Source organism: Xiphophorus hellerii, chromosome 20 (assembly GCF_003331165.1).
Source record: "Xiphophorus hellerii strain 12219 chromosome 20, Xiphophorus_hellerii-4.1, whole genome shotgun sequence".
Classification (NCBI taxonomy): domain Eukaryota; kingdom Metazoa; phylum Chordata; class Actinopteri; order Cyprinodontiformes; family Poeciliidae; genus Xiphophorus; species Xiphophorus hellerii.
The window spans coordinates 1796050-1823892 of NC_045691.1; the positions used below are offsets into that span (position 1 = coordinate 1796050).

At 38.5% G+C, this 27843-nt stretch overlaps 1 protein-coding gene and 1 long non-coding RNA gene across 12 annotated transcripts in view; one reads left to right on the forward strand and one right to left on the reverse strand.

Annotated features, from left to right (window-relative positions):
• LOC116710248 (uncharacterized) lies at positions 1-26501 on the reverse strand. The gene is made up of 3 exons (XR_004337072.1): positions 26408-26501; positions 18422-18426; positions 1-35 (listed from the first exon to the last, which is right to left on the reverse strand). It is a non-coding gene; the product is annotated as an uncharacterized LOC116710248 (long non-coding RNA).
• ptprt (protein tyrosine phosphatase receptor type T) overlaps positions 1-27843 on the forward strand; it is a 334801-nt gene that overhangs the window by 107626 nt on the left and 199332 nt on the right. For all 11 annotated transcript variants that reach the window (XM_032549166.1, XM_032549170.1, XM_032549167.1 and 8 more), the window contains exon 8: positions 4353-4646. In XM_032549166.1, the coding sequence (XP_032405057.1) occupies positions 4353-4646 (294 nt within the window). The remainder of the gene's footprint in view (positions 1-4352; positions 4647-27843) is intronic.

Consider the following 27843-nt stretch of genomic DNA (forward strand, 5'->3'; position numbering starts at 1 on the left):
ACTAAAGCTAAAAGCATGGATGAGTTTCTCTAGATCTCACTGTGACGCTGTGACATCAGTCCTTTAAGCCTAGAAATGTTCTTCAGGTGATAGAAGGCCGACTTTGTAACTGTCTTTATGTGGCTCTGAAGGTTCAGCTCTGAGTCCATCAGTACACCCAGATTTAGGCCTGATCTCTGGTTTCCAGCTACAACAACTGAAGCTCTACATGGTTCCTGTTTGGGTCCAAAGATAATGACTTCAGTTTTGTTTCAATACATGATCCAATATTAGTGATTCTGACCAGGTGTGAATTAGAGAGATAAGTACTTTCTTACTTATCTCTTCTGTTGTCATTCTGTTAGTCAGTTTTCTTCTGTTTGAATCAATCATAAAAAGCCCCAAACTGGTGACTCATGCTATTGCTGTATGACATCTTTGGATTAGAGCGGTGGATAAAGAGATGCCTGATGTCTGGAGCCACGGCCGTACACACAATCTGCTTCCATGTAGTTGAGATGTCTGAGTGTTCACGACTGACAGCTGATTCATCAGTCCTGCAGCCGTCATGAATATGCTAATGCAGCCTTGAGGGAAGCAAAAAAAAAAAAAAGAAACTTTCTGAGTAAAACCGGGACTTTGGTTTTAAGACTGCAGCAGGAGAAGGAATGTTATTCTTTGCAGGTGAAATGCAAACTTTTTCAGAGAAAAAAATATTTTAAAAATGTCAAAATTTAAATAAAACTGCTGGATGCTCTTGTTTAAGGAGATAAATGAGTAGCTTAATTCTCATGGACCTTTGCACCTCAACATTTCTTCTAAAAACAAAAGATTTTCACTTTCAACACCTGAAGTGTTGAAAGTGAAAATCTTTTATACAGATTTTGATCTGTATAGAAACCTTTTTTCCAGCTCAGAGCCGCTAAAGATGCCTAAGTCTTATTGTTTATTAACATTTGAGTAATAAAAAAGGCTCCTTTGTGTTCCCAAATCTTGTGACGATCGTTGTCCGAGGTTTTGGTCTCAGGGCCGCAGACAAGCCGGAGCTGTCCGTGGTAATTACCATAGATCATGCTGTGCTTCACAGGCGCAGGCAGTCTGATGACTAACTGGAAAAGTCCAATTAATTTCCTTGTCATTGTTTCCATCTGCGCCTGCTGCTCTTTAACCGAGCCGCTTTCAGATTTATGTCGCTACGCCGCCGTAGCTTCGCTCGTTTGTTGGAGGTAAATGTTACTGCTTGGCTTGTAAACAGTCTTTGAATTTCCTCCTTGGCTGATTCGCATACGTCTTTTTCATCATTGTCTACAAGCTGTTTTTATTTTTTTCTATGCTGTGTTGGAATACATTGCACTGGTTTTCTAATTTTACGGAAGCTGAATGTTTCAAAACGTAGTTGCTTTAATAAAAATCTAAGCTTTTGTATGAAATAAAAACCTCGAAAATATCCTAAGCTTAGAGTCAGGTTGAGTCATTTCTTTAAATTATAATTATAGGATCGTCAGCTGCAGTATAACTCTCTTGACCATCTTAAAAAATAAACTGATTGCATTTCTCGCTGTTAAATCTCCATCCACATTTAAGCATTGTCAAAAAGGCAGCTGAAATTATGTTAGCAGAGGCCAGATTTTCCATAAAGATGAGCTAAGAATCTGCTTCATCTGCTTTATAATCAGCTACATAAAACTTTAGAGCCGCAAATGATACTTGTTGATAAATATGTACTGCAGTATCCATAAATGCACTAATAGTGGAACTATTTTTTTATTTAGCATTTTGCTACCTCTGACAATGTTTAGCACACTTAGCTTCCTCTAATTTTTCCAGATGTATTCTAAAGCACTCATTTATCTGGCTTTTTTTGGTAACCTTTCAGTTGAATAAAGTTTGAAATCTGTGCTAAAGTTTTGGTTATCAACTGCTAATATTCGTGCTCTTATTTTGAAGTGGGTGAAGACGTTTACGCAGCAGTTCTGTTTCTTCCCTTGACGTTCTCTTCTTTTTTTATTTCAAACAAGAAACATACAGGAAAAAAGTAGAGAAGAAGATATAAATATGATATAGATCATCTGAATTATAATGACAAAATTTAATTGGTGCTTGAGGATTGAAGTCTTTCAATGGTAGTAGATCTAATGTTTCAGTGCTTTAGGGTTATTGCAACTAACTTTTTAGAGGATATAAACAGACAAATAGCTAAAAAATATACAGCTTTTAGAACCACACCACTGTTTTAATGTCAAAAGTAAAAATAAAAAACCCCTGCAGAAATCTGTGTTTGTTGCTATAAAACAGTTTCAGCTAAAGAACCAAGAACCTTTGAAGACATTTTAAAGAGCCACTCGTGCCACTGGATCTGCAGATTGCAGACATTTGGTTTAGGGTTCAGTTACTTCGCCTCTGCATTGATGAGGGAGGAACATGCATTCATTCAGGATGCCTCCAAGGTGTTTTCCTGCCATTGGGAGAAGACCCAGGACTCGCTGGCAAGACAAAATATTGAACTGAATGGCTTAGAAACCACACAAAGTAGCTGGAAATTTTATATTTTTTATTTTTTTTTAGGAAATGTTGGCTCTTCAACCCAGTTTCAGGCGGTGGAAGATTATGTATGGATTATTGACAGAAAAAGAAATAATGCAAAGTTCAGGGTTTTTCTGATTATTTGAATTTCCAGAAGTTAATTTGGGTTACAGACTGTCTGGAAGCTGAGCATTTTCAAATCTTGGGTGCATTTTTGAAAATTACTCTGAAGAACTTGAGGGTAAAAGGACAGGAAAAGAAGGGGAGGGTGGGATTTACAAAATTAATTAATCAGTTCAAGTATTGCATACTTCAGCAACATTGATTGGGCTTAAATATATTAAATAATTCTGTGACGATGAGCTCAGTTAATCACATTACAGCAGGGGTTTTCAAAGTCAGTCCTCAAGGGCCGGCATCCTTCATGCTTTAGCTCTCTCCCTGGTTCAACACCGGGTAGGAGCTGCCGCCTCAGCGTGTCAATGTTCTGCAGAGGCCTGCTAATGAGCCAACATTTGATCCAGACATGTTGAACCAGCGAGAGAGCTAAGCCTACATTCACACTAGCCCTGATTGGTCCACTTTAATCAAACTCCAGTTTGTTTAGAAAATCTGGTTTGTTTGGAGAAGTTTGAATTAGCAATCGAACGCTGATGTAAACCAAAAAAGCTAACTGTGGTGCGCCTAAAAACCTCGGTCTGGGTTTGGTTGAAGTGAACTCTGGTGCTGTTTGAATGCATATGTGAACGCCACGCAGACTGCAGCAGGAAGCGGACTGTAGAGCAGGGGATTCTGGGTAAATACAACCAAAACAAGTGTGCCAATTTATCCAGCTAGCTAGTGCTAGCTGGATAAATGGCTTGTGGTCTTTAGCCAAAGACAAAAGAGAAATCCTACAACCACTTAAAGCCACTCCATTTTGCTTACGTTGGTGAAGAAGGAAGTTGCACTCAGTTTCTTCTGAGGTGTTTTGTGTTGTTTCCTGTAGCAGTTCTTGGTGCAGCGCCCCCACAGGCGAGGAGGGGAACAGATTTTTGATCTTTTGACACACAGAAAGAGAACCACAACAGCTGGAAAATGAAACAAATATTGCAGTTTTGGTTCCCAATCAAACCAAATCTACTCAACTATCAAGTGTGAAGTCAAGTTTATCTATATAGCATAATTAAAAGTGCTTTGCATCATAAAATAATTTGACGTTTTAACACCAACCATTAAATTTTGTCTACTGCCATTGTAAAAATAATCAAGCAAATAGACATCAAGTATGTTGATCAATGTTTCTGTTTTTATGAGTCAAAGGTAACTAAACAGGTGTTTTCAAGCCTTGATGTAAAGGAACTGAGTATTTTGGCTGTTTTGCAGTTTTCTGGATGCTGCAACACAAATCCTTTAAGCCCAGAAATGCTGTTCTGGTAAAAGAAAGGCTCAGGTCAGAGTCCTACACCGGGATTTCAGTCTGATCTTTAGTTTCCAGCTGTAATAACTGAAGCTGAGTTGACTCTAGGTCGTTCCTCTTTAGGTCCAAAGATAATAACTTCAGTTTTGTTTCTGTTCATTTGGAGAAAGTTATGGCACATGTTAACATTTATCTGCTCTAAGCATCCTTCAGAGGAAGTCACATTGTAAAGTAGAACTGTGCATCATCTGTGTATTTCTGGTAGCTAATCTTATTTCTTGTATTAACCTGAGCCAGTGGGAGCATATAAATATTAAATAGGAGGGTTTCTATTAATATCTACATGCTCCCACCTTTTAGGATGAAAACACTCTAAAACATGCAGGAAATCGACACAATTCAAGCACAACATGTCCATTCATGTTTATTTTCTGTTGCTTGTACTTTCCAGCCCCGCCCACTCCCATCGCTCCCCCTGAACTCCTCGCCGTTGGCGCCACCTACCTGTGGATCAAACCCAATGCCAACAGCATCATCGGAGATGGGCCGATCATCCTGAAGGAGGTGGAGTACCGCACCACTACAGGAAACTGGGCTGAGACCCACGTGGTTGACGCCCCCACCTACAAGTTATGGCATCTGGACCCAGATGTGGAGTATGAAATCAAGGTTCTGCTGTCCAGACCGGGTGAAGGGGGCACTGGGCCGCCGGGGCCGCCACTGATAACCAGGACCAAATGTGCAGGTGAGTGGAGACGACTTCCACGGCTTCGCTGGTTTGTTTTCTCAGCTGTTTTGACATTTTTTGGACTGGGAGTTATTGATTGAACCGACATCTGAGACGAGACAGGATGAGTGGGACAATAAAAAGAAGAAGGAAGCTTTCCCCTCAGGAATGGCAGCATGAATCACGGCTGATGATAATTGTGACGCGTCAGAGATGGAGGAGAGCTGGAGTGCTTCGGTTGGAGGAGGAGAGGGTGTTGGAGGTTAGTTGGGGGCAATCATGGCTGATAATGAGGATCCCAGTGGGGGTGTAAGGACACAACAAGTGACAGTTCATTTGATTAAGTGACAGTCCATCAGGTCTGTGACGGCCTGACGGGGCCCTCGTGTGTGTGTGTGTGTGTGTGTGTGTGTGTGTTGGGGGACTTGGCGGGGAGCTGCGTAACTCAGCGGTTGGCTGCCTTCACCAATCATGGTGCTGCTTCTGCTGCTACCAGACAATTAGCTTCATTTCCATGTTTTTCTTTTAACATATTTGAAATGTTACGTGTTTATCTACAACTGTTTTGATTCTTTCTCTTTCCTTCCTGGTTTCATTCTTCTTCTTCTGTGTCATTCTCTGATTCCTCATTTTTCTCCCCATATTTCCATCCTATCGATTCTGTTTCAGATTTCATTTAGTGCTACTCTCCCCACCTCTCTTAGTCGGTTAAGTTTCACAAATTTTGAAGTACAGCAGTTTTAGTGCAAAGTTTGATGATTCAGGGCTTTGCTTTTATTTGTGCACAGTGTACTTCCTGTTACCTCTTAACAGTGGCAGCTTGCTGAGAATGTAGTGTGTTACAAAGAAAATGCTTGCTCTGTTGCTATTGATGAGTGGAACCTCTTCATTATCTCTAGTCAGTTAAAAAAACAAGCTATGTTTACTAAAAAACATAAAAGAATACATTTTTAAAAGTACTTTTATGGTAGAAGTGAGTTTTCAAATTGATGTTTTGAGTGTAAGTGGGTGTGTGTGTATGAAAATTGCATCTTGGAAAATAAAACATCTCTTCTTGACTTTAATGTTGTTTTACACACATATGAATTTTTCACAGTTTCATTCTTTCCAACTAAAGAAAGAATGAAACTTCTTTCATTCTTTAATCTTGCATTTATTTTCACTTACAAAACATTTTTAGTATCTTTTGTCTTTCCTACATTACCTTCTGTTTTTGTATATTGAAGAAAAACGAGATATTTCCCCTGAGAACCATTAAGGTGTTCTGAAAGGGCCATTATTTTGCAACAACATGACTCTAATTTTTCATCTATCATAACATGAGCAGGCGTAAATTATGCATTTGTTCATGCCACTTTTTCTTTGCTTATTTCATGTCATTTTTATTACTATGGTCCATTTATAAAAGTAGTCCAAAGTATACAAACAGACCAGTCACAATAACAAATTTTGCTGGACAATAAATTGACCCTGAAGTTACAGGGGTTGGACAATGAAACTGAAACACCTCTCATTTTAGTGTGGGAGGTTTCATGGCTAAATTGGACCAGCCTGGTGGCCAATCTTCATTAATTGCACATTGAACCAATAAGATCAGAGTGTGAAGGTCCAATTAGCAGGGTAAGAGCCCAGTTTTGCTCAAAATATTGCAATGCACACAACATTATGGGTGACATACCAGAGTTCAAAAGAGGACAAATTGTTGGTGCACGTCTTGCTGGCGCATCTGTGACCAAGACAGCAAGTCTTTGTGATGTACCAAGAGCCACGGTATCCAGGGTAATGTCAACATACCACCAAGAAGGACGAACCACATCCAACAGGATTAACTGTGGACGCAAGAGGAAGCTGTCTGAAAGGGATGTTCGGGTGCTAACCCGGATTGTATCCAAAAAACATAAAACCACGGCTGCCCAAATCACGGCAGAATTAAATGTGCACCGCAACTCTCCTGTTTCCATCAAAACTGTCCGTCGGGAGCTCCACAGGGTCAATAAACACGGCCGGGCTGCTATAGCCAAACCTTTGGTCACTCGTGCCAAAGCCAAACATCGGTTTCAATGGTGCAAGGAGCGCAAATCTTGGGCTGTGGACAATGTGAAACATGTATTGTTCTCTGATGAGTCCACCTTTACTGTTTTCCCCACATCCGGGAGAGTTACGGTGTGGAGAAGCCCCAAAGAAGCGTACCACCCAGACTGTTGCATGCCCAGATTGAAGCATGGGGGTGGATCAGTGATGGTTTGGGCTGCCATATCATGGCATTCCCTTGGCCCCATACTTGTGCTAGATGGGCGCGTCACTGCCAAGGACTACCGAACCATTCTGGAGGACCATGTGCATCCAATGGTTCAAACATTGTATCCTGAAGGAGGTGCCGTGTATCAGGATGACAATGCACCAATACACACAGCAAGACTGGTGAAAGATTGGTTTGATGAACATGAAAGTGAAGTTGAACATCTCCCATGGCCTGCACAGTCACCAGATCTAAATATTATTGAGCCACTTTGGGGTGTTTTGGAGGAGCGAGTCAGGAAACATTTTCCTCCACCAGCATCACGTCGTGACCTGGCCACTATCCTGCAAGAAGAATGGCTTAAAATCCCTCTGACCACTGTGCAGGACTTGTATATGTCATTCCCAAGACGAATTGACGCTGTATTGGCCGCAAAAGGAGGCCCTACACCATACTAATAAGTTATTGTGGTCTAAAACCAGGTGTTTCAGTTTCATTGTCCAACCCCTGTATTGCGATGAACAACAACATTGTTAATTTGAAGTAAATAAAATGTCCTTCAAAAAATTGGGTAGTTTAGACCAAAAATAATTTATTGCTTTATTGCCTATTGTGGCAGGCCCTCACTTATTTGACATTTAAGAACTTATTTTAACCTCTGAATGAAGACAGTAAGATTAATTTCCACAGTATTTAACACATACTTTATTGTCCCAACCTCCTGTTTTGATATTTTGTTGCTTTCAAACTACTCAAACTTCCCTTTGCAGGTGGAAAACTTCAGTCTCAAATCACAGAGCAGGTTGTGCAGTTTTTGCAGTTTGTTTTTGAGCAGATGTCTCTTTCTGAACATGAATACTCCTTACCTTCAAATTAAAGTGAGCCAGGCAAAATCTAATAAATAAAATACGACTTGAAACATTTGGATAGAGGTGTGTGGTGTGAGAGGAAAAGGAGGAAGAAACATGGAGGGGAAAGATGTGGTTGATGTGAAGTGAAACAGAACAGAGATGGTGGTCATTTCTGTTTGTGTGGAAAGTGTACTAGAGAGGAACATGTGTTTCTCTGCTTGTGGCTCGATGTTGAGCTGTCACAACCCTTCACAGGGCGTGTGTGAGGGTGTGTGTGTGTGTGTGTGTGTGATGGGATTGAAGCAGGCAGGTATGACAGATGTTCAAGAGCCTGCTGGCTACTGGCGTAGCTGCTGTGCGTTTGTCTCCACACCTTCTGTGTTCACCTTTCTGTTCCAGTTAACATCTACAGCCCAGCTCGGGTTTCCCATCAAGCCCAGTAATCACGTTAAATGCGGCGACTTCTGCATTTCAGCTGTTTTCATTTCCTGCTACAGCTGTCCTGATTATTAAGCAGGTCTGCAGGTACTTTTCATAATCTTATTAATCTATCTGGTTCTGCTGCATGTCTTCATGCTAATAGTCACTAAAATCAGTTCATCTGACCTCAATTTAACCACATGGATTCATGTTTCCACACAAAGTCACACCAGGAGGTCGTCTGCTTTCCCAACAACCACAACAACCCAACCGCTGCGTTTCCATTACAGATGTACACAAAACGCTTTCGTCATTCTGCTAACATAAAAAACAACATAGTTTTACAATTCTGTTGTTGCAATTAAATAAGAAACACACTTAAACTTACATGTAAATAAGCTTTTTCACACATGATTTTTAATCAGTTATTAAAAATCATGGATGTAAATATTTACAGTATTTTCTTACATTATTAAACTTTGGATCAAATCAGTCATTTCTGGTTGAGAAGTTGATGCTGCTACATCATGAATCAGCGCCGCTAAGGTGAAACTTAAGGAGTTTGTCGAGTTTTGTAATTCAAACAGCATAAAGCGCATTTTGCATCCCACTCTGGACTTTGTTTGGACCGTTTCTCTTTCCCATTCTGGGATATCTTCAGAGTTCGGTAGTAAGTAGTTACATTTACTCAATTTCATTTACTTGAGTAACTTTTGTGAAAAAAAATTACTTTTAGGAGTATTTTTTATTACGCTGTATTTTTCACTTTTACTTGAGTAATTTTATTATGAAGTATTTCTACTTTTACTTGAGTAAAATTTCAGGATTTTTTACACACTGAATGAAAAACAAACATGTTTAACCAAAAATTCACCAAACAGAGACACACACCTGCAGTTTTTATTAAAGTTTCATAAGTTTATATTGAAAGAAACATTTTCTTTTGCCTGTTTTTTTTTGGTTATATAAATTATTGTCATTTTTGTCCTTAAGATACCAAACCTTCCACTTAACTTTATAGTTTGGTCCAATGACTGATAATACAATCAGTACTTGAGGAGACTTTATGCCAAATATTTTTTTTACTCTTGAGTAACTTCTTGGATGGCTACTTTTTACTTTTACTTGAGAAAAAATATGTTGAAGTAGTTCTAAAACTTTTGGATACTCTGGGTATTTCCACCATCTTTGTTTCTATTTATTCTGTATCAACTGGCTTTGCTTAAGGATTACCATTATCAGTGAGAATAATTTTTGGTGCAATTACAACTTTTGTTGTGTTTATATTGAACCCTCTTTACTCTGTTGCCTCTAAATAAATCATCTCAAGGAGTTTTTACAACAGTAGTCCTAAAGGCACCATGTGTTGTCAGCCATATCCACCCAGATATTACCCATTAGAGTGAGGGATTGCCAGACTCTTGGCGTGGGGAACGACATCAGTGCGGTGATATTCTTGCAGAATTGAACAAAAATTTGCTCTGGCTGTGTTTGATCCTGCAGCTGTTGTTGAAAATAGGATTCAGGTCATTTCATCAGAAAAGCGGATGCTCCAGTGAGTCTGCTGCCATCTTTAACCGCGTGTCTCCTCTACCGTGGCACATTTCGGAAAACAAGTAGGCAAGCCCAAATGAACTCTTTTTTTTTTTTTCGCTCGGGGTGCTGAGAGTACACGGCCTTGATAATGATGGATTTTATCGTGCACCCGCCCTCCTCCTCAGTTTCTCTAGCTCCTAACCTCCTACTCATCACTCTTCTCTTGCCTTTCAAGGCTTTCAAACAGTTCTTCACCCTGCCTCGATTTGGATAATTTCTCTCTCTTCCTGTAAACGACACTCAGTGGACCAGTTGTTCCCTCACTCTTTTAGCATGGTGTGACCTTCATAATTTTTTGTTCTCTGCCTTGGAGTTTAAATGAGATCCTGTCTCCTCAGTTCATCCCAGCAGATCCATACCTCTTAAATCAGTGACGACGCTTTGAGCCAGAGATCTCATCAGTGCACAAAATTCAAGTTATTATTTCTTTTTAAATTTAAATTTAAATTTCTTTTTGTTTTTGTCCCCTACCTTCTACTTTATATCTCCACTCAAGTCTACCTCACCGAGTCGATTTGAATGTGAGCGGTATTGTTTTAATAATGAATTGAATCTTGGTTTCCAGAGATTTGAGTTTGAAAAGTATTAATGTGGCTACAGGAAATGGCTTTCCGTCTTGCTTTAGAGGTCAGAGGAAACACCAGTAAATTATTTACACCTTTGTACAATTTTTGGATAATAACCAAACTGAAATAAATGACTGTAATGGATAATAAAAGAGCAGAACCTAATAAGATCAATAATAAAAAGTCATAAAACTAATATACAGTCATCAAAATGATCAATGCACATCAGATATGTTGGTCAATGTTCCAGTTACTGTGGTTCAAAAGGAACTCTAAACAAAAGGGTTTTTAGACTTAAGTTAAAGGAACTCGTTTTAAGCTGTTTGTATTTACATTTATGCATTTTTTAAATGTATCTACTTTTCTTTTGCTACATTTTATTTTATTTTTTACCCTGAATGTTGACTGTGAGTGCGTGGTGTTCAATGCCTGTTTGAACGTAGGTTTTCTATATTAAATCTTATGCAAAACTCAAAAAATATATTGTAAAAAAAGTTTTAAAAAAGTTGCCTTCCATCTATCTCTCTTTAAATATTCCTCCACAAACTGCATCTTCATCTAACTTCCTTAGTCGCTTTCCTCCCACCTTCCTCTCCTCCTTATAAATTAAATATTTTTATGTGGAGGATGATAATGTAACAGTTGGCTAATATGTTACCGTATAAATGAGCTTTAAATCCATCTGGAGTCTGTAAATCTTTCTTTAGTATATCTTCTCTGAATTTTCCTGTCTTCGTTATTGGAAGGTGATGCTAATGTGAGCGCTGGCTAATGCCCCACTCTGTAAAGACTCAATTCACCTGAGGTTATAAACTACATCCCAGCATCTTCTTCCATCTCTCCACGTCTGGCTCGTTTCTTACAAAGTATCTTTATGTGAAGGATGGTAATGTGAGTGTTGGCTAATGCGTTACTCCATAAAAATGGATTTTTAATTCACCTGCTGGGTATATACGGATTTGGCTGACACGACTTCTTCGTCATTCTGCCAAGCCAAGCAGGATGGAAGCACTTAAGAGAGTACATCCTTTCTACATCCAACTGTTCAGAGCTGGTTTATGTAGGGACACATTAAATAAGACTGGGCCCATAAAATATTTCCGTAAATAAGCTGGCTGTGTTGAAAATCAAATGTCACAAGTCCGAGCCGCAAATTGCAGCTACCTGTTGATGCCGTGCTGTACTTCAGAGAGGATACACTTGCCGACTGTGTGTATTTCCTGGACGCTATCAGTAAAAGTGCTACATTGCGCTTGATTTCACAACCATTTGCACAAATGCTCTTTCAGTTTGTGCTCAGACACTCAGACATTGCTAGCATACTCTGCATTTTCTTCCTGGATGGTTCCGGTTAACGTTGCCTATCAGAGGCCTGGGAGCTCATTTGGAGGAAGGACTGCTGTTTTCTGGACAAAGATTTTGGAGGTTGTTTAGTGGGAGCCTCTCTGTGAGGCATTGACTTCCAGAATATTTCTCCTTCCTGTCTGAGCTCTTTGTCTTTCTTGACCTTCCTCTTTTCCTTCTTTCTGATATTGCTATCACTTCCTAATTCCTGTGTTTGTCACTGCCACCTTCGTTACAATCAACTATTTGCCAGTGGGGTTTGCAGGTCCAGCCTTTACCTTCCTGGGCCTTGCAGATTGCCTTTGCTCAGTGATACGCTCACTTCACACCAACACCAGAGCTAAGTATTAATTTCACACTTTTGGTAACTTTTAAAATGTTTGGCATACATAATTTCCCCTAAATTAATTTTCCCAGATACATTTTAATAAATACATATTGTAGAAAATGTGTGATAATTTCTAAAGTCCAGTCTTATTCCTAGTGGGGGTTACTCTTCCGCTAATATGCTAATAGCGGAGCAAATTTTTCATTTCGCACATTTGCTAACGTTGAAAATGTTTAGCACACATAGCTTACTCTAAATTAATTTTCCCAGATACATTTTGATTGTAGAAAACTTGTGGTAATTTCCGAAGGACTGTATTTTTATTTCTAATTTTGTTGTTAAACTTTTGCTAATGTCTGCTAATTTATCTTTAACGCTTTTATTTACTTTTAAAACATTTAATGCACTTAGTTACCCTAAATAAAATGTTCAGACAAATTCTAAGTTCTCATTTATTTGTCTGTTTTGTAAAACTTTCAGTCGAATAAAGTTAAGCATCTGTATTGAAGTTTTGGATATTGACAACGGTTCTAAAGATGAACTGGTTGTGCATCTAATAGAAAACTTTTTGAATAAACTAAGTTCTGCATATCGGCTCCTCTCTCTTCGTGGTAAAATGGAGTTCCTCTGCGGCAGTTTTTCTTTTTCTCAGTTCAGTGCAATTTAATGTTTATAGTATTAAACAGAAGCTGCACTGAATTGTCTTTTTGTCTGACTGAACTTGAGCTGAACTTGACTGTTTTATTTGTGAAATCCCGAGTTGGCTTCTTGTAGATTAGCTCTATATGAAGAAAATAAATTGCACAAGCTGCTGTATTCCCTCAAAGATAGATTTCCAGCAATCTAATTATCTGTAAAACTTGTTAATCCATTTTAATCATTTGTTGTGTTCAAGGTTTTTTGGCTAAAAATAAAAAATAAGGAACATGTGCTTGATTTTATGAAAGTGCTGTTATTAAAGGTTCAAAGTTTACGCTGTAAATCATGTGTTTTCTGTGCTGCTGTTGTCTTCTTGCCCTTCCTTTGAGCCTCTTCTCACCTGTTTGCAGCTCTTTGACAAAAAGCAGGAGCTGAACATCTTGAACTAGAACATCTTTTCATCACGTAAATGAGGTTAGTGTGAAGAAGTCCTTTATTTGTCAGGGGGTTTGACTCAAACATGTTAAGAGCAACCACTTTTGTGAAAAATACAAAGAGGCTGAATACGTTTCCAAACCCTGGAGTTGAGTTGAAGAGCTGTTTCCTTGCTGCTTAGTCAGAACCCTTATTTGATTTTCAGCTTCCTAGCTTCCAGCTTGTATACTGTGAACTGTTGCGAAGCATTTTATGATTTTTTTCTTTTTGCTGTGTAAAGTAACCTTGACTTTACTTACTGCTTGAAACAGATTTCTTACGGTCCTTTGAGTTTCCATGTTTGCTTGGTCAAAGAAATCCTCTCATTTTTGTTCCAGTTATCACTTCAGGTTATTTTATGTTTTGTAATTTTCACAAATCAGCATTTCCCTTTTCTGACTTTAAAACCAACAACCTCCACAGGTTGCCTTACGCCCAGCATGAAGTCGTCTTTTGTATTTCTGCTGAAATCTTGTCACCCTCTCAGTGATCTTTCCATGTGGAAGCTGCTAAAACCTTCTTCTTTAACAACCGAAGTCAGATTGATGAACATTTGCCACTTACCACACTGCTCATTGACCAAACACTTGACATGGGGATTGTCAAGTGTACCCATGCAGAAAACAACTTCCAAATTAACTTTTTGAAACACATTGTTCTCAAAGATCCAGAAAACTTAATGTAATCTCATAAGGAGTTTTTGAAGGAATAAGAAATTTTAGCTCGTTGTGAATTGAAATAATTACACTCTTATTATGGCAGTAAATGAATTATATTTTAGGGTAATGCATGGATTTCTAGGTCAGAAACAATTTGATCTTGGGTTGGTAAAAGTTTTGTCTTACCAATTTGTTGTTAGTAATATTAAGAGCTTGTTAAATCATTAACATATCTGGATTAATTTCCATGATAAGTGGAAGGCAGTGGTGGGCTCATTGTTGCTAAAGTGCTCATATTTGAGCTATTTCTGTTTAGCACTTTTGCTAATTTTGAAACATTTAGAGCACTTAGCTTCCCCTAAAATAATTGCTGCTCGAGGGTTGTAGTCTTCCAAGGGCAAATATCATTTTTAAGCATTAGCTTGTGTGTAAATACCTTGGTGGCATAGTGCTTTAGCTTTAGCGTTAGCTTTGGTGGAACTAATGTTATGATTAGCGCTGTAGGGTTAGCGCAGCTAACTGTACTTGGAAGGATTCACCACTGGTGAAAGAAAAATCTCAGCTACTGGTTGAAATGAGAGTTTGAAAAAACTTCAAAACAATGTGTGGTAAACCATGAACTGCAGTTTAACTAAACCCCACAGTTCTGCTTCAAACATCCATTATCTTATGTTTTGAACACTTTTTATTGACCTTAGTCTGCAGTTTTCAGAATGTGAATCATATTTTTTAGGTTTAGCCAATGTCTGAGAGCATTATATATTCCTAAAGATGCCCATATTTATGTTCTTCCAGTATATTTTTTGGTCTTGAGTTATTGCAGATGTGAATCCTTGTGTCTGCACACAGACGGTGCCACATCAGGTGAATACAAAGCAATCCTGGAATGAAATTAGAAAAGCACAGCTGTGCCTCGTTCATAAATTCCTCCTAAAACAGCAGAAAAGACTTCTTCCTTTGTTAGATTTAAACTCTCCAGACAATATCATCCATCTGCCTTCTGTCACATCTGATTTCGTAGCAGCTGAGGAAATTCAAATCTTCTCAATTTACTTTGCTAATGCAGTGCACGGGTTGATAGTCGTTTTCTGGACCTTTTGGGTTCAGTTACTGTTAGTGCTGTTAGTGCAGAATGTTTTGTTTTTCTGTTTCAAGTGCAAATACTTTAGTTGACTTGAAATAAGATAAACCTATTTTCAGCAATATGTAGGAGCTTGTTTTTAGTCCATAATTTCTTAATATGACAATAAAGCCAGAACACAGATGTCAAAAAGCCTTTAAATGCTTTGGATCTACAACAGTTTACAAATCCAGCTTCTAGAAAGTCCCATTTTGTTAGTTTTAATAAAATCTAGCACATTTAGTTTATTATTGAGTAGGTCAAATAAAAAGCACAAGAAATTGTATTTGTAAAAACAAAAAAGTAACTAAAACAATTGTTTTTGTTTCAAGTGCAACTAAAACAATTACCTTTTAGCCATTTTTACTGGCTTGTTTTAATTATTGAAGTCTAATAAAAAGTTCTTGTTATTTCTCATATTACATGGAAATAATGTCCTGTTAAAAGTGAAATTATCTGCCAGTTGAACTACTTCTTTATTAAATCAATATTAAGGAATTATTGACTTAGAACAAGCTTCTATCTCTTGCAGAAAAGTTACTTTTAAGTTATTTTTTTCTTATTTCAAGTGGACTAAGATATTTGCAATAGAAACTGGACCAAAATTATTTTGTAATTTTCTGTGCTTTTGCATTTTACAAGAGAAAAGAGCTTTCACTATGTCTTTTTTTTGTAGTGTTGGCATCTGGTTGAGAGTTCTGGCTGCCGTCAGTTAACTAGTAGATATTTTTCCAACACTGGTCAGACACCACAGCTCTATTTATTGATTCAGCTCTTGTGCCGACGTGGCTGACATTCAGACTCTGGGGGAAAAATGAGAAAAAGTAATGATTTTTCTGTCTGAAGCTCTGCTGATTCATTCAGAAAACTTTGTAAAACGTTCACACGGTTTGGGTCCAACAGTAATTCTGAAAGCTGAATGGCTTTAATTACAAAATGTAATGACTGTCCTGCTGTCCTGTGCCAGGTTTTACCCTGCAGAGCTGCAGGTTGTCAGGCAGACAGTCAGGCTTACCAGGCCTTTGGTCTTTGGTTCTGTTTGGTACCAATTGGTATTCATACCAATTCATATATATATACAGTATATATGAATTGGTATGAATATTAAATATTTGTGCTGCTTGTTTTCATGTTCAAGTTCTCATCTTCTCATCATGAGATCAATCAAATCAATGAGACATGGGACAGGTGGTGAATACCAGATCTCCAGGAATCGCCATGGAAATACAGCAACAGCAGACTGATGGCACGCGCTCCACCGTTCCTCATTCTCAGCTGCTGAGATGCCCTTGAGCAGAGCATCTAACCTCTGCGTAATGGCCTCTGTTTTATGTGTGTGTATTTTCTCCTGAGGCTGTTTATTAGTCCAAACTCAACCTGTGGCGACGCCTCAGTTCAGAGCTCTGAGGGCCAAATCCAGCTTCAAATGGTGGTTGAAAAGGTCGGAGAGAAACAGTTTGAAAATATGTTTTCAGATGTTTCAGCACTGCAAAAAACAAAATCTCACCATGTTATTTAGTTTTTTTTCCATTGCAAATATCTTATTACACTTGAAATAAGACACAGTAACTCACAAGTAATCTTATGAGTTACTTATAAGGTTAAAACAAGATATAGTATCTTGTTTTAATTGAATAAGTCCTTAATATTGACAAAAATGTATTAGTTTCACTGCCAGAATATTTCATTTATAACATGGGAAAAATATAAGTGAAATAATAAACTAGAATTTTTTTGGTCAATATTAAAGAATTGTTAACTTAAAACAAACTCCTGTGTCTTGTGGAAAAGTTACTTGAAAGTTAATTTTGTCTTATTTCAAATGTACTAAGATATTTGTTCTGGAATTTAGCCAAAAATACTTAAGATTTTGTGTTTTGCAGTGAATCCAGTGACCACACTCCGAAAACACAAAACCATAGCAGGTATGTTTGGTCCAGTTTCTAGTTAAAATATCTTAGTACAGTAGAAACAAGAAAAATAAGTTCAAGTAACTTGGATTTCCAAAATATAAGAGCTTGTTTTAAGTCAATAGTTCCATAATTATTTGATAACATGAATCAGAAAAGTAATAGTTTTGCTGGGAGATTATTTCACTTATAGAAACAAATTTTTCCTATAAGAACTTTTTAAAAACATCAATACTAAGTTTTATCTTATTTAAAGTTTGCTAAGATATTTGCACTAGAAACTTGACCAAAATACTTGGTAAGCTTTTGTGTTTTTGCAGTGATATTATTTCCTTTTAAAATCAGCAGCAAATTTCCCAGAAGGCCACAGAAGTACAAACACTGCTCAAAGTCCACCTGGATACACCACCAACTCTACAACTCTTCCTAGTAACAGGCCTCTATTCTGAGATTGGTGTTACATGCGTGTCATGGTGCAGCAGAGGGGAGTAAAGACGTGTGAAGTCTGTTTGAGAGACGAAGTGAGAACTACTTAAAAACCAGCACCAGACACTAAAAACTCTAAAGAAACTGAGATTATTCAGCACAAAGATACATCACACATTATTACACAAAAACAAACTAAATCCCTTAAGATGATCATATGTCTTTTTAATGCATGTAACTGTTGATCTTTACCCATGTGACTGTTTTTGTGCCCAGACGGTGCATTAACATCCATCCTCAGTTCGTTTGCTTTCGCAGCAGTTAGTGGTTGTAATCAACACCTGAGAAAACTGTGAGGATGAAGGATGAGTAACACTTGGTGTGTGTGTGAGAGTGGCTTTGGTGGGGTGTTGGAAAGAGTTGTTAATGCAAGTCAGAGGAACTTACAAAATCAACTCAAGTAAAAAAAAAAAAAAAGCTTCATTAAGGCTTCGTCTAGTATGGCCAATCTGTTAAGTTTAACAGAAGGTTTGTTTTTACTCTGTGTAGCTTTTTTTGTTTTATGGATTTCATGAAGAACAAAAAAGAAAGATATTCAGCATTAAACCTGATTGTTTCCTCTACTGTCAAAAATAAAAAGTCCCAACATGATTTGGAGAATATGAAGGAAGTAAAAATCACTTCTGAACTTCGCATGTTAAATAGTGGCACAGTATGTGATGTGTAGCTCATGTTGGTTTGCATTCATGAAAATAGAAATTACTATTGCCTTTGTGCTGAAGAGGTTGAGGGCCACTGGAAAAAAGAAGACAAACTAACCTACAAGTAACTTTACAAGATGAAGGAGCTTGTTTTAAGTCAATACTTCCTGAATAATGATTTTAAAAACTACCAGTTTCACTGGCAGATTATTTTACGTATTACAGGAAATTTTCCCATCCTGAAAGTTACATAATCTGCTAATGGAGCTAGAACTTTTTCACCATTGTTAATGAATTATTGACTCTAAATAACATATATCTAGCTGAAAATATACTTGTAACTTAGTTTTGTCTTATTTCAAGTGTACTAAGATGTTTGCAGTAGAAACCAGTCCAAAAATACTTGAGCCACACTTTGTGTGCCCCTGCTCTAAATAGTTTATATATGCACACATCTATAAAAATGTGGTTTCACATGTGATTATAAATGCCAGATTTAGGTTGCAAAATGAAAGAAGACCTTGCCTCAGAGGCCATGTGACACTGCTAAAGATGTAAAGTTTGAGAAGGAAGTGAGGCGAGCACAACAGAAAAAGATTTGCTCTATTAGAAGAAAACGATTCCCATTCCCACACACACATAATGCTGCAGGGTTGTCCTTTTGTTGTGAAGCCATCAGAATCCAATTTCTCCTTCATTAGGTCCGGGTAGGAGGTAGTATGCAGCCACTAGGTAGCCAGGCTCACCGCCGTCCCTGAGCACACACACACACACACCCGCACACACCACACACACACCCACACACACCGTTACAGAATCTAAACGCCTGTTATCTTCCCCACAAAGCTGTAACATCAATAAGAGCCCTGTTACAACACAGCTGACACACAAACACGACCGCACACTCAGGAATAATTTTTTAGATGCGAGATGAGAGGGCCACAGCGGCGGACACACACATGCAGCAATCAGAGTCCAGTAATGAAACTTCCAGGTCCTCCTGGAGGAGAAATAACAAGGTCTCAGGCACTGAAAGAGATCCATAGTTTGTCTTTAATTGACCTGATCTATTACTGCACATGATGAATGGATACACAACAAACACTCTCTCCTTTTAGATCCTCCCTCTCTCTCTCTCTTTCTCTGCTGGGTGAAATTGTGCTGTGTCCAGTGAATCAAGCCAATCACTTTGGCATGTTAGAAGTTCGCAACAGCTGCTGAGTGGATGGTGTTCACACATCAGCAGTAAGAGAAATGTAGACATACCAAGACACGCTCTGGAAGAGGCAGTTTCACTGAGTTAAAACCTGCAGTAGTTGGTCAAGAGGGATGGAAGTGTACGGCCTGCGTGGCCGACTGGGAGCCGGGATGAAGCCCATTAAACGGAAGAGGTCCGACTTTAATTCCTGCTCTTTGGTAATTGGCCCATCGGGGCTGATTTGCATTGTTTCCATGGCAACAAGCTTGTTTCTCCATAAGTAAACGCAGCGGGAGGTCAGGAAAGCGGTAGTGGAGTCAGTGAGTTGTTTTGTGTCAGGAGAAGTCAAAGAGGACAAGAGGGAGCGGAGAAGTTCTGGTAAAAATCACTGCATATTTTCAAGGTGTTTCTCTGAAGGACTGAACGGCAGATGATTTATTTTTCCTCAGCATTAACTGGAAAGAGGATGAAGTTAAATACATTTTTTCCTCACTAAAGGCTAAACAATAAATTAATGTTGCATCGGAAGCATTTGTAAAAACTATATATTATGGCAACTTAAAGACTGTTAATTAAAGAGTTTCACAAAGCATTAATTAAAGCCAGAGTTTGTCTGCCTTGCTTTTTCTGAGACATAAAATCAATGCTCCCAAGGGGATTTAAGACTCTGGACGGCTTTTCCATAATACGGCTGAAATCAGAAGTTTACATAGACTGAATAAAAAGACACATCTCTTTAAATCAGACTAAGCTTCTCATTTTAGATGGGCTTCATTCCTTTAGCTGCTCACAGTAGTTTACTGGAGGTCTGGCCCGTTCCTCCAGGTTTGTCGGCTTCCTCGCTCTCACAGACCTTTTCAAATTTACATTTTCTGTAGGATTCAGATCAGGGCTTTGATGGCAACACAAAACTTTGACTTTGTTGTTCTAAAGCCACTTTCTAACACCTTGAGGGGTGTCGTCCATCTGAAAGACAATCTGTCCCCAAACCTTAACTTCCTGTCTGATGTCTTTAAATGCTGCTTCAATATTTCCATATAATGTTCTTTCTTTGTGATTCCATCCAATTTATGAAGCGCACCAGTCCGTCCTCCAGCAAAACAGCCTCACAACATGATGCTGCTACCCTCGTACTTTACAGTTGGGATGGTTTACCTGATTTACAAGCAAAAAGGGTATGGTTGTCAGTTCAGTCAGAGGGTTTTAACATCTGACAGAACAGTAGACTCAGTTAGAATGGGAACTAAAGTTGCAACATTTGTTAAATTTCCAGCTGCACTTTGTCAAACTAACCAAACTCTTTGAGCAACCTGTTCCCCTCCTCGCCTGTGGGGGCGCTGCACCAAGAACCACTGAACCACTTCTGAAGAATATATTGAGTGCAGCTTCCTTATTCATGAAATGTAAACAAAAATGGAGAGTTTAGCCATTGGAGGATTTTTCTTTTGTCTTTCAGAGCTAGCGCTAGGCTTTCACATTTGTTTTCGTTGTTTTTACCCAGAATGCTTTGCGCTGTATTTCGCTTTCTGTTTTTTGAGCAGTCTCCGCTGCACTTGGCATTCACATATGCATTCGAACCACATCAGACTTCACTTCAACCCAGATTGAGGTTTATAGGTGAACCAGAGTTCAGCTTTTGGTTCAGATCAGATGAACTGGACTTTCTGGGTAAACGAGCGACAGTTTAATTAAAGCAGATTTAACAATGTTGGTGTGAATATTATTAATTCAGTACATTTTATTCTGGAAGAAGTTGAAATCCTTATAGATCCTTTTAGACATCAAACACACCACTGGATATTAGAGGTTAAAATATCAATAAAGCAATGCATTTTTTGACAGGGTACACATTTTTAAACAAAGCCTTCATTGACCAGGATAAGTAATTAAATTTGTCAATGCAATATTATATAGACAGCGATTGGTCCGTAATGTTGTAAGCATGGGCAAAAGTAAGTATATTTCAGAGGTTTGTCATATTGATTAAGAATTCATTATTCTGTGGATTTTTGTCAATGATAAATCATTACAAGATAAATAAGATCTATAACATGTTTGTCCCTCAAAACGATTAACTGAAGGTGGGAAAACAGACGGAGGAAGAGACTGGGTGTAAGGAGTGCAAGTCTAAAAGCTTGAGCTTAGCAACAAGTTGACAGGGTAAAGATGGCGAGGTGGTGGAGGACAGATAAAAGCACAGATAAATGGAAGACGGTTTTACTCGTTTAGTGACCAGGGAAGCTCGGAGCAGCTTTGAGTTTTCTGGCGACTCTCTTCGTGTAAAAGCAGCGGAGGTGAACAGAGTGGATTAAAGCTGAAAGCGGCATTTTCTGACACGGGAAGTCAACAGCATGGTGCACCGAATTGGACAAGTGATGAAAAGTGGGCCAATTTTCATCACCTCTCCTGGTGTGAAAGTTTCATTTTCATTTTCTCTTTGTGTTGCTGTGCAGAGAAAAAGGTTGGCTCATGTTTACATAAAAAACTTTGCAAAACCGTTTTTAAGCTGATATGAATGAAGGCAAAAAAGTGCGCTGCAGGAAAAGATTATTAGAAGAACCAGATTTCAGCTTGAACTTGTCTTGTGTTGGAATCTGGAATAGATGCAGAATAACAAGACATTTAAAACTGAAACCTGCAACAAAGAAGAGATTTTAAAGCTTATGGTAAAAAAAATCCATGATACTTTAATATTGATTAAGAATCAGTTACTTAATGGCTGACGTTAAAGTGAAGTGAGCTTGCTATGGCGATTCCTTTCCTTTTTTGGGAACCCGATGAAGAGTCGGATCGTCTAAGTCAGTGATCCCCAACCTTTTTATTCGCGAGTACCGGGGGTTGGGAGGGGAGGGAGGGGAGCATCGTAAGTAGCCTATCGATGGGCTAAGCTAAGCCCCTCGTTTTTCGCAGCGTTCCGGTCCACAAAGAACCCGCGATAGGCGAAATCCGCAAAGTAGGAACCTTTATTTTTTTACAATTATTATACAATAAAATACTCCATAATACATTGAAACCAAAGAACAAAACCTTTTTACAGGCCCAAACATTTGTTTAACAAATAAAAAGTACTGTATAAACATTTTTGTTTTACAAATAACTACTGTACTGTAAAATAATAATTTAATATGAACTGAAAGCGGATTCCAGTGCCCGAATTGCGGAGATCAGCGCCGCCCCACCGCGACCTGAGTTATTGGATTAGAACGGGAGAAAATAAAAAATGATTATGAAAAAACAAAACAAAGTACAGTAGCACAAATAGTGACTCTCGTCTATTTCACTGCTGTTCTGACTGAGCCGCTGCAGCCTGACTCCGCTCTGTAGCAGGTTTTCTTCTAAAGCCCGCGGTGCAGGTGTGTTTTTACGAGAGAAGAACATAGTTATCGGTAGCTGCTGTCGCTCTTTTTTCTTCTGGGCAAAAAGATTCTTATAAACCGACATGCCACCATCGATTATGTTAAATATGGCGAGCTGTTTTACGTACGTGTACATATTAAACCGCAACGTTGTTGACACACAGGTAGAGAAGAAGCGGAGAGACTGTTTAGCCAATCAGAATGCAGAACACAATGCACGATGCAAATCCGCGAAGCAGCGAGACCGTGAAAGGTGAACCGCGAAATAGCGAGGGTTCACTGTACTCTGATGTTGTTTTGTTACTCATTCTGCTGCAAGTTGGCTCAATTGGCTCTTTGCACCTGCCGCGCTGACGTCAAACCGCATGCGCAAATGCGGCTCTCTTTTTTCCGCTTTGAGTTACCATGACAGCTAGAAAAGACAAAGTCATATTTCAAACACAAATAAAACAATACTATGAACATTGTTGTCTTCCTAATATAATGGGCTTTTAAGTTTTCATGGATTTCCAAACGGTCCTGAATTAAGAAGACGGTGGCTTGTAAATATTCGTTGCTACCAGTTAAAGCTAACGCTGCACAGCAAAGTTTACAGCCTTCACTTCACTCCGGATCAACTTCTTCAGCCTAAAGCAGAAGGTAAAGGAGCCTCCTGTGTTATTTCCATGGACTCACTTCTGTATTCAGCCTGAAAGACAGTTTATGGGAACGAGAGAGCAGACCAGAGCCAGACAGCCGAGCTACTGATCCGCCTGTACACACTGCTGTAAACACCGTCCTGCTTCACAAGAAGCATGCAAAACTAATAAAGAAAAATAACACGGAGACCTTAAGGAACACGGACATATTTTTCTAAAAGCAACAACTTTGAACCTGAACAGTCAGCTGAACTAGAACTCCGACACCAGAGCTGCTCTACTGTTAAGCTATGGGCTTGCTGTTCCTCAGACTTCAGAAGCAAAAGCCTGAACCGTAAAATCCCCGTTACTTGGTCTCTGACACTAACGACAATAAACCACGTAATATACTTGAACATATGGTAAAAACATTGTCCGTTAATGAATGATGAAAAATGTTAAATACTTAAATAGCACATTTTTATAAGAAAAATGTCTAGCATAAGCTAAAGCTAATGTTAGCCACAAAGTTTAAAGAAAGTAAAACTCACCTTCGTATCTGTGAATGTATAACGAGGCGAACATCTTAAAACCTTTCTCCAGCTTGTTGTTGGGGCTTCGGATCGATGTTCATCATTAACTGTTACCTTGGACAAGCCCTGCAAACACCCAGGGTGAAGAGCCTTTTTCAATAGATCGGAAAAGATTGAGCCGCTTTTCCCCGAACGCGGAAGCTGAGGTGCAAAGAGCCCATTTTGACACGCAAGACGTAACCTGTAAAATCCGGTTTAGGATTTTCAAAATAAAAGATCCGGAAGTAGTTCATTATTTCTTGCGCTGCTTTAACTTGATGAAGAAACAACTTAGGTTTTAAAAATGCCTAAGTTGCCGGTCCGCCTAAGTTGCCGGGTGGTTGGGGACCACTGGTCTAAGTGATGGTTCCACCCTCTGGACTTTCTGAGGGCGAACTATTGCTTTTTCCCAAGAGCAACAGTTTAAAGGGGATCTATTATGAAAATTTGTCTTTTTGCATGTCTTTATTCTTTCATTTAGGTTTCTACTGAAGAACAGCCCAAGTTAAAAATGCAACTGGCTTTACTTTGACAATAAGTTCATGTTTTCTGGTATCTGGAAAACGAGCCATTTGAAAATTCTCCTCGATGTTAAGTTACAAACCCTGTTACATAGCAACCCAAGCTGAGTTCCAGATGCGCTGTACAATGGCTGCTGGAAAAAACTGTTGTTTTGTTGTTGACTTTTTATCCAGAAACCACTTGTTGTATTCTTGTTGGTTGTGCAGGAGGCTCTGCTTCTCCCTTTCAAAGATGTACGGTTTTACAACTGTGCATATGTTTGCAGCATTTTCATATGCAAGTGTAAACGTTGAGTTGAGGGGCGTGGCCAGCAGCAGGTTATTTGGACTTAAAGAGACGAGAGGATTTGTGTCATTTTTTAAAAATCTTTTGAAACCAATTTTGAGACGTTTTACTGTAAATCGATTTTGAATCGATTAAATTACAATCGTGGTCCTTATGGGAATAAATTTTTTTGGCACATCCATTTTTCTTCGTTTTAGTACTACTTAAAATGTAACAATTTTTAGCATCTTCCACAATGATGTCATTTGATCATATACAAATGAAAACAGATTTGATTGATAAAATAATATTGAAGTACACCAATGCTATCTTGATCTATGTGAGTCCAGAGGGCCACATACAGAGTTGTGGCGGGCCGGATTTGGCCTTCGGTCCTTGAGTTTGACACCAAACTCTAAAAGGTATTAAAATGTTTAGTCATGTAAAATTTTAATTTCTTTAGCTATTTAATCTTTTTTAATTCTGAGCTTTCATTTTCAACATATGATGTAAAGTTATTTAGCATAATTCCAAATTGACTTAAACATTTTTACTTGCTTTTTGCAGTAGAAGGAAACTGAAGATCCCAGTAGAATTATGAAAATATGAGGAAACCAATAATTCAGTATAATTTTTATGTAGTCCTGAAGCATTAGATTTTAACTCAAAGAACTTCTCTTTTCTTATATTTATCAGACAAAATTTGGGTCACATTCCTCTGAAATCCTTGAGAAAACATTTGAAGAGAGTTTTTATAATTTGTTTTATTTTTTATTTTCGCAGGGTCACAGCTTCCCTGAACTGTTTGGATGATTTTAAAAGCGAATAAAACAATCTGCCTTCAAACCCAAAGGGAAGAGCTGTTGTGGCAGAAGAGACGTCCACTCCAGACGATTTTTAAAGATCCTTTGATACCGAAGGTTTCTCAGTCTGTGATCAAAGGACAAAATGAACCGTTTGACTTTTCTGCTGCATCGCTGATCCGTCCAGCTGGGTTAAACTTTTAGCACTTTGGAGAAAGGTGGACTTACTCTTTACTCAGTAAGTCGTGACATTTTTCCATCCACTGGCTGATTAACAGATGTAGTGACCTTCCACTGTAACATTAAATTCAGATCAGATGTTTTAGACCTAAGAAAATAAAATATTGCTCCAAAAATTAAAATATGATGGCGCCATATTAATGATTTACTCAGCAACACTGAGCTGAATGCTGGAAATCTGTTGTGCAGTAAAAAAGCGTGAAAGGCTTAAAAAACATACACTATTGTTTTAAAAAAAACACTAACCATATATTTGTTAAAATATTGTTTAAAATAGATGAATCCTTAATATTAATTTTTAAAAGTACTAGTTCCATTAGAAGATTATTTCACTTATAACAAAACATTTTTCCTACTGACTTAAAATAAGCCAGTAGTTCTTGCTGAAAAGTTATTTGTAAGTTTTGTTTTATTCCAACTATAATATGTTTTTTTTTTTTTTACTTTTTTACTCCAGAAAAATCCATCAGTCATTAATTCAAGTTTTTTTTTTGTATAACACATTTCAACAACAAGGCAGTTCAAAGTGCTTTACTTAATAAAAATACTATTGAAACTTTACATTTTATCAGGTGCCGCCTTTATAAATATTATACATAAAGTTGGTCAGCATTTTATTATTATGGTACAAAAGCAACTTTAAACTCTAATGAGTTTAGATTTAAAGGAACTCAGTGTTTTGCTGTTTCCTGGAAGTTGTTCCAGATTTGTGGTGCATAGATGCTGAATGCTGCTTCTTCATGTTTGGTTCTGGTTCTGGATGCAGAGCAGAACCAGGACACCTGAGAGGCCTGGAAGGTTGGTACAACAGCAGCAGATCTTTAAGCCGTTCAGTGATTTATAAATATTTTAAAGTCTCTTCTCTCAGTGAAGGACTGTAGAACTGAACTGGGTGATGTGCTCCGTCCTCCTGGTTTTAGTCAGAAGTCAGAACTGAAACATTAGTCCTTTAACCCTGAAAATGTTCTTCAGGTGATAGAAGGCGACTTTGTAACTGTCTTTATGTGGCTCTGAAGTTTCAGGTCTGAATGGTACAACTTGTAAAAATGTGTTTGAAAGTAAAAGTTTAGCATCTGGCTTTACCAACGTCGATGACTAATGAAGACAGAGGTTAATGATGGAGCGACAGTGATTGTTTTTCAGGCGGCGCCAAGCAGCCGTCCGGCTCCTGAGGAGTGACCTTTCTTCAAAACAAGCTGATTGCAGTCATCCCAACACACACACACACACACCCACACACAACTCTCATTAGCACAGCGCCTCCACGAATAGCATGGGGGGAATAAAGCACACAGTCAAACAGTGACGCTGACAATAATGAGAACGTTTGTTTCTTGTGGTGGCAGGTCAAGGTGATAATGACTTGCTTCTGTGATTGAGAGTTAACAGTGTTGTTGATTGGAGCTTAATGAGAGCCTTCTTAATTGTGTCAATGAGGGAGAGAAGTTTGAGGACGGTTTGTAGAGCGTGATGAAGAGAGGAAGTGATGATGAGTTTACAGAGAGAGGAGCTGTTCACACGGGCGAGGCAGATGAAGACAGGGAGCAGATGGAGAGAAGCTAGTTAGTACAAGAGATCGTATCTCTGTGGCACAGATAAGTCCACAAATACATCCCCGCTCTCAGCTGATTTGATGCACTGCATTGCCGCTGCTCTTTGACAGAAAGTGATGAACACAGGGTCACGATTTGATGTATTTGAGCTGTGAGATCAGAAATCATCCGGCAGAGCTGTTGGGCCTAAATCACTCGGTTTATAGATGTGGCCTTCGAGCCATACTTCACATCACACACAGTCAGCTTCTCCTGTGTCTCATCTCAACCATCAATCCCGTCTGTTCGCAGTTCCAAGACGCCGCAGAGGCACAGGCTGATGTCATCATTATCTGCGGCTTCGGTCCGAATTGAGCGCAGGATTAAAATGAGCAGCTTCTGTTGCAACACACATTAAAATGTGTATTTCCTTAAATTTTACTGAAAGTTTATCTAAAAATATCACACACCCAGGTTAAAAACTGTGCAAAGGTATCAGTCAGGAGTAGGTTTTAACTAAAAATACATAGAACTTTGTTGCTTGTTAATGATGTCATATCGTTTTTATTTCTATTGGAGTGAAACCTCTGGTCACTTTCCATTGTCTTGCAATTTCGCATGAGCTGTTTCTAATTTGAACTCCCACTGATAAGCAACTGCTTTACTGAAACATGATGTAAAGTGAAAAAAATTTAGAAAGACCAAAACGTCTTAAATGTTAATTCCTTCTCTTTTTTGCCTCAGTTTGTGGTTGAGATATTTTCACACAAAATGCAAGAAAACTGTGTGAGCAGGAACAACATGAGCAGTTTTTAGGTCAAATTGCTAAGACACAAGC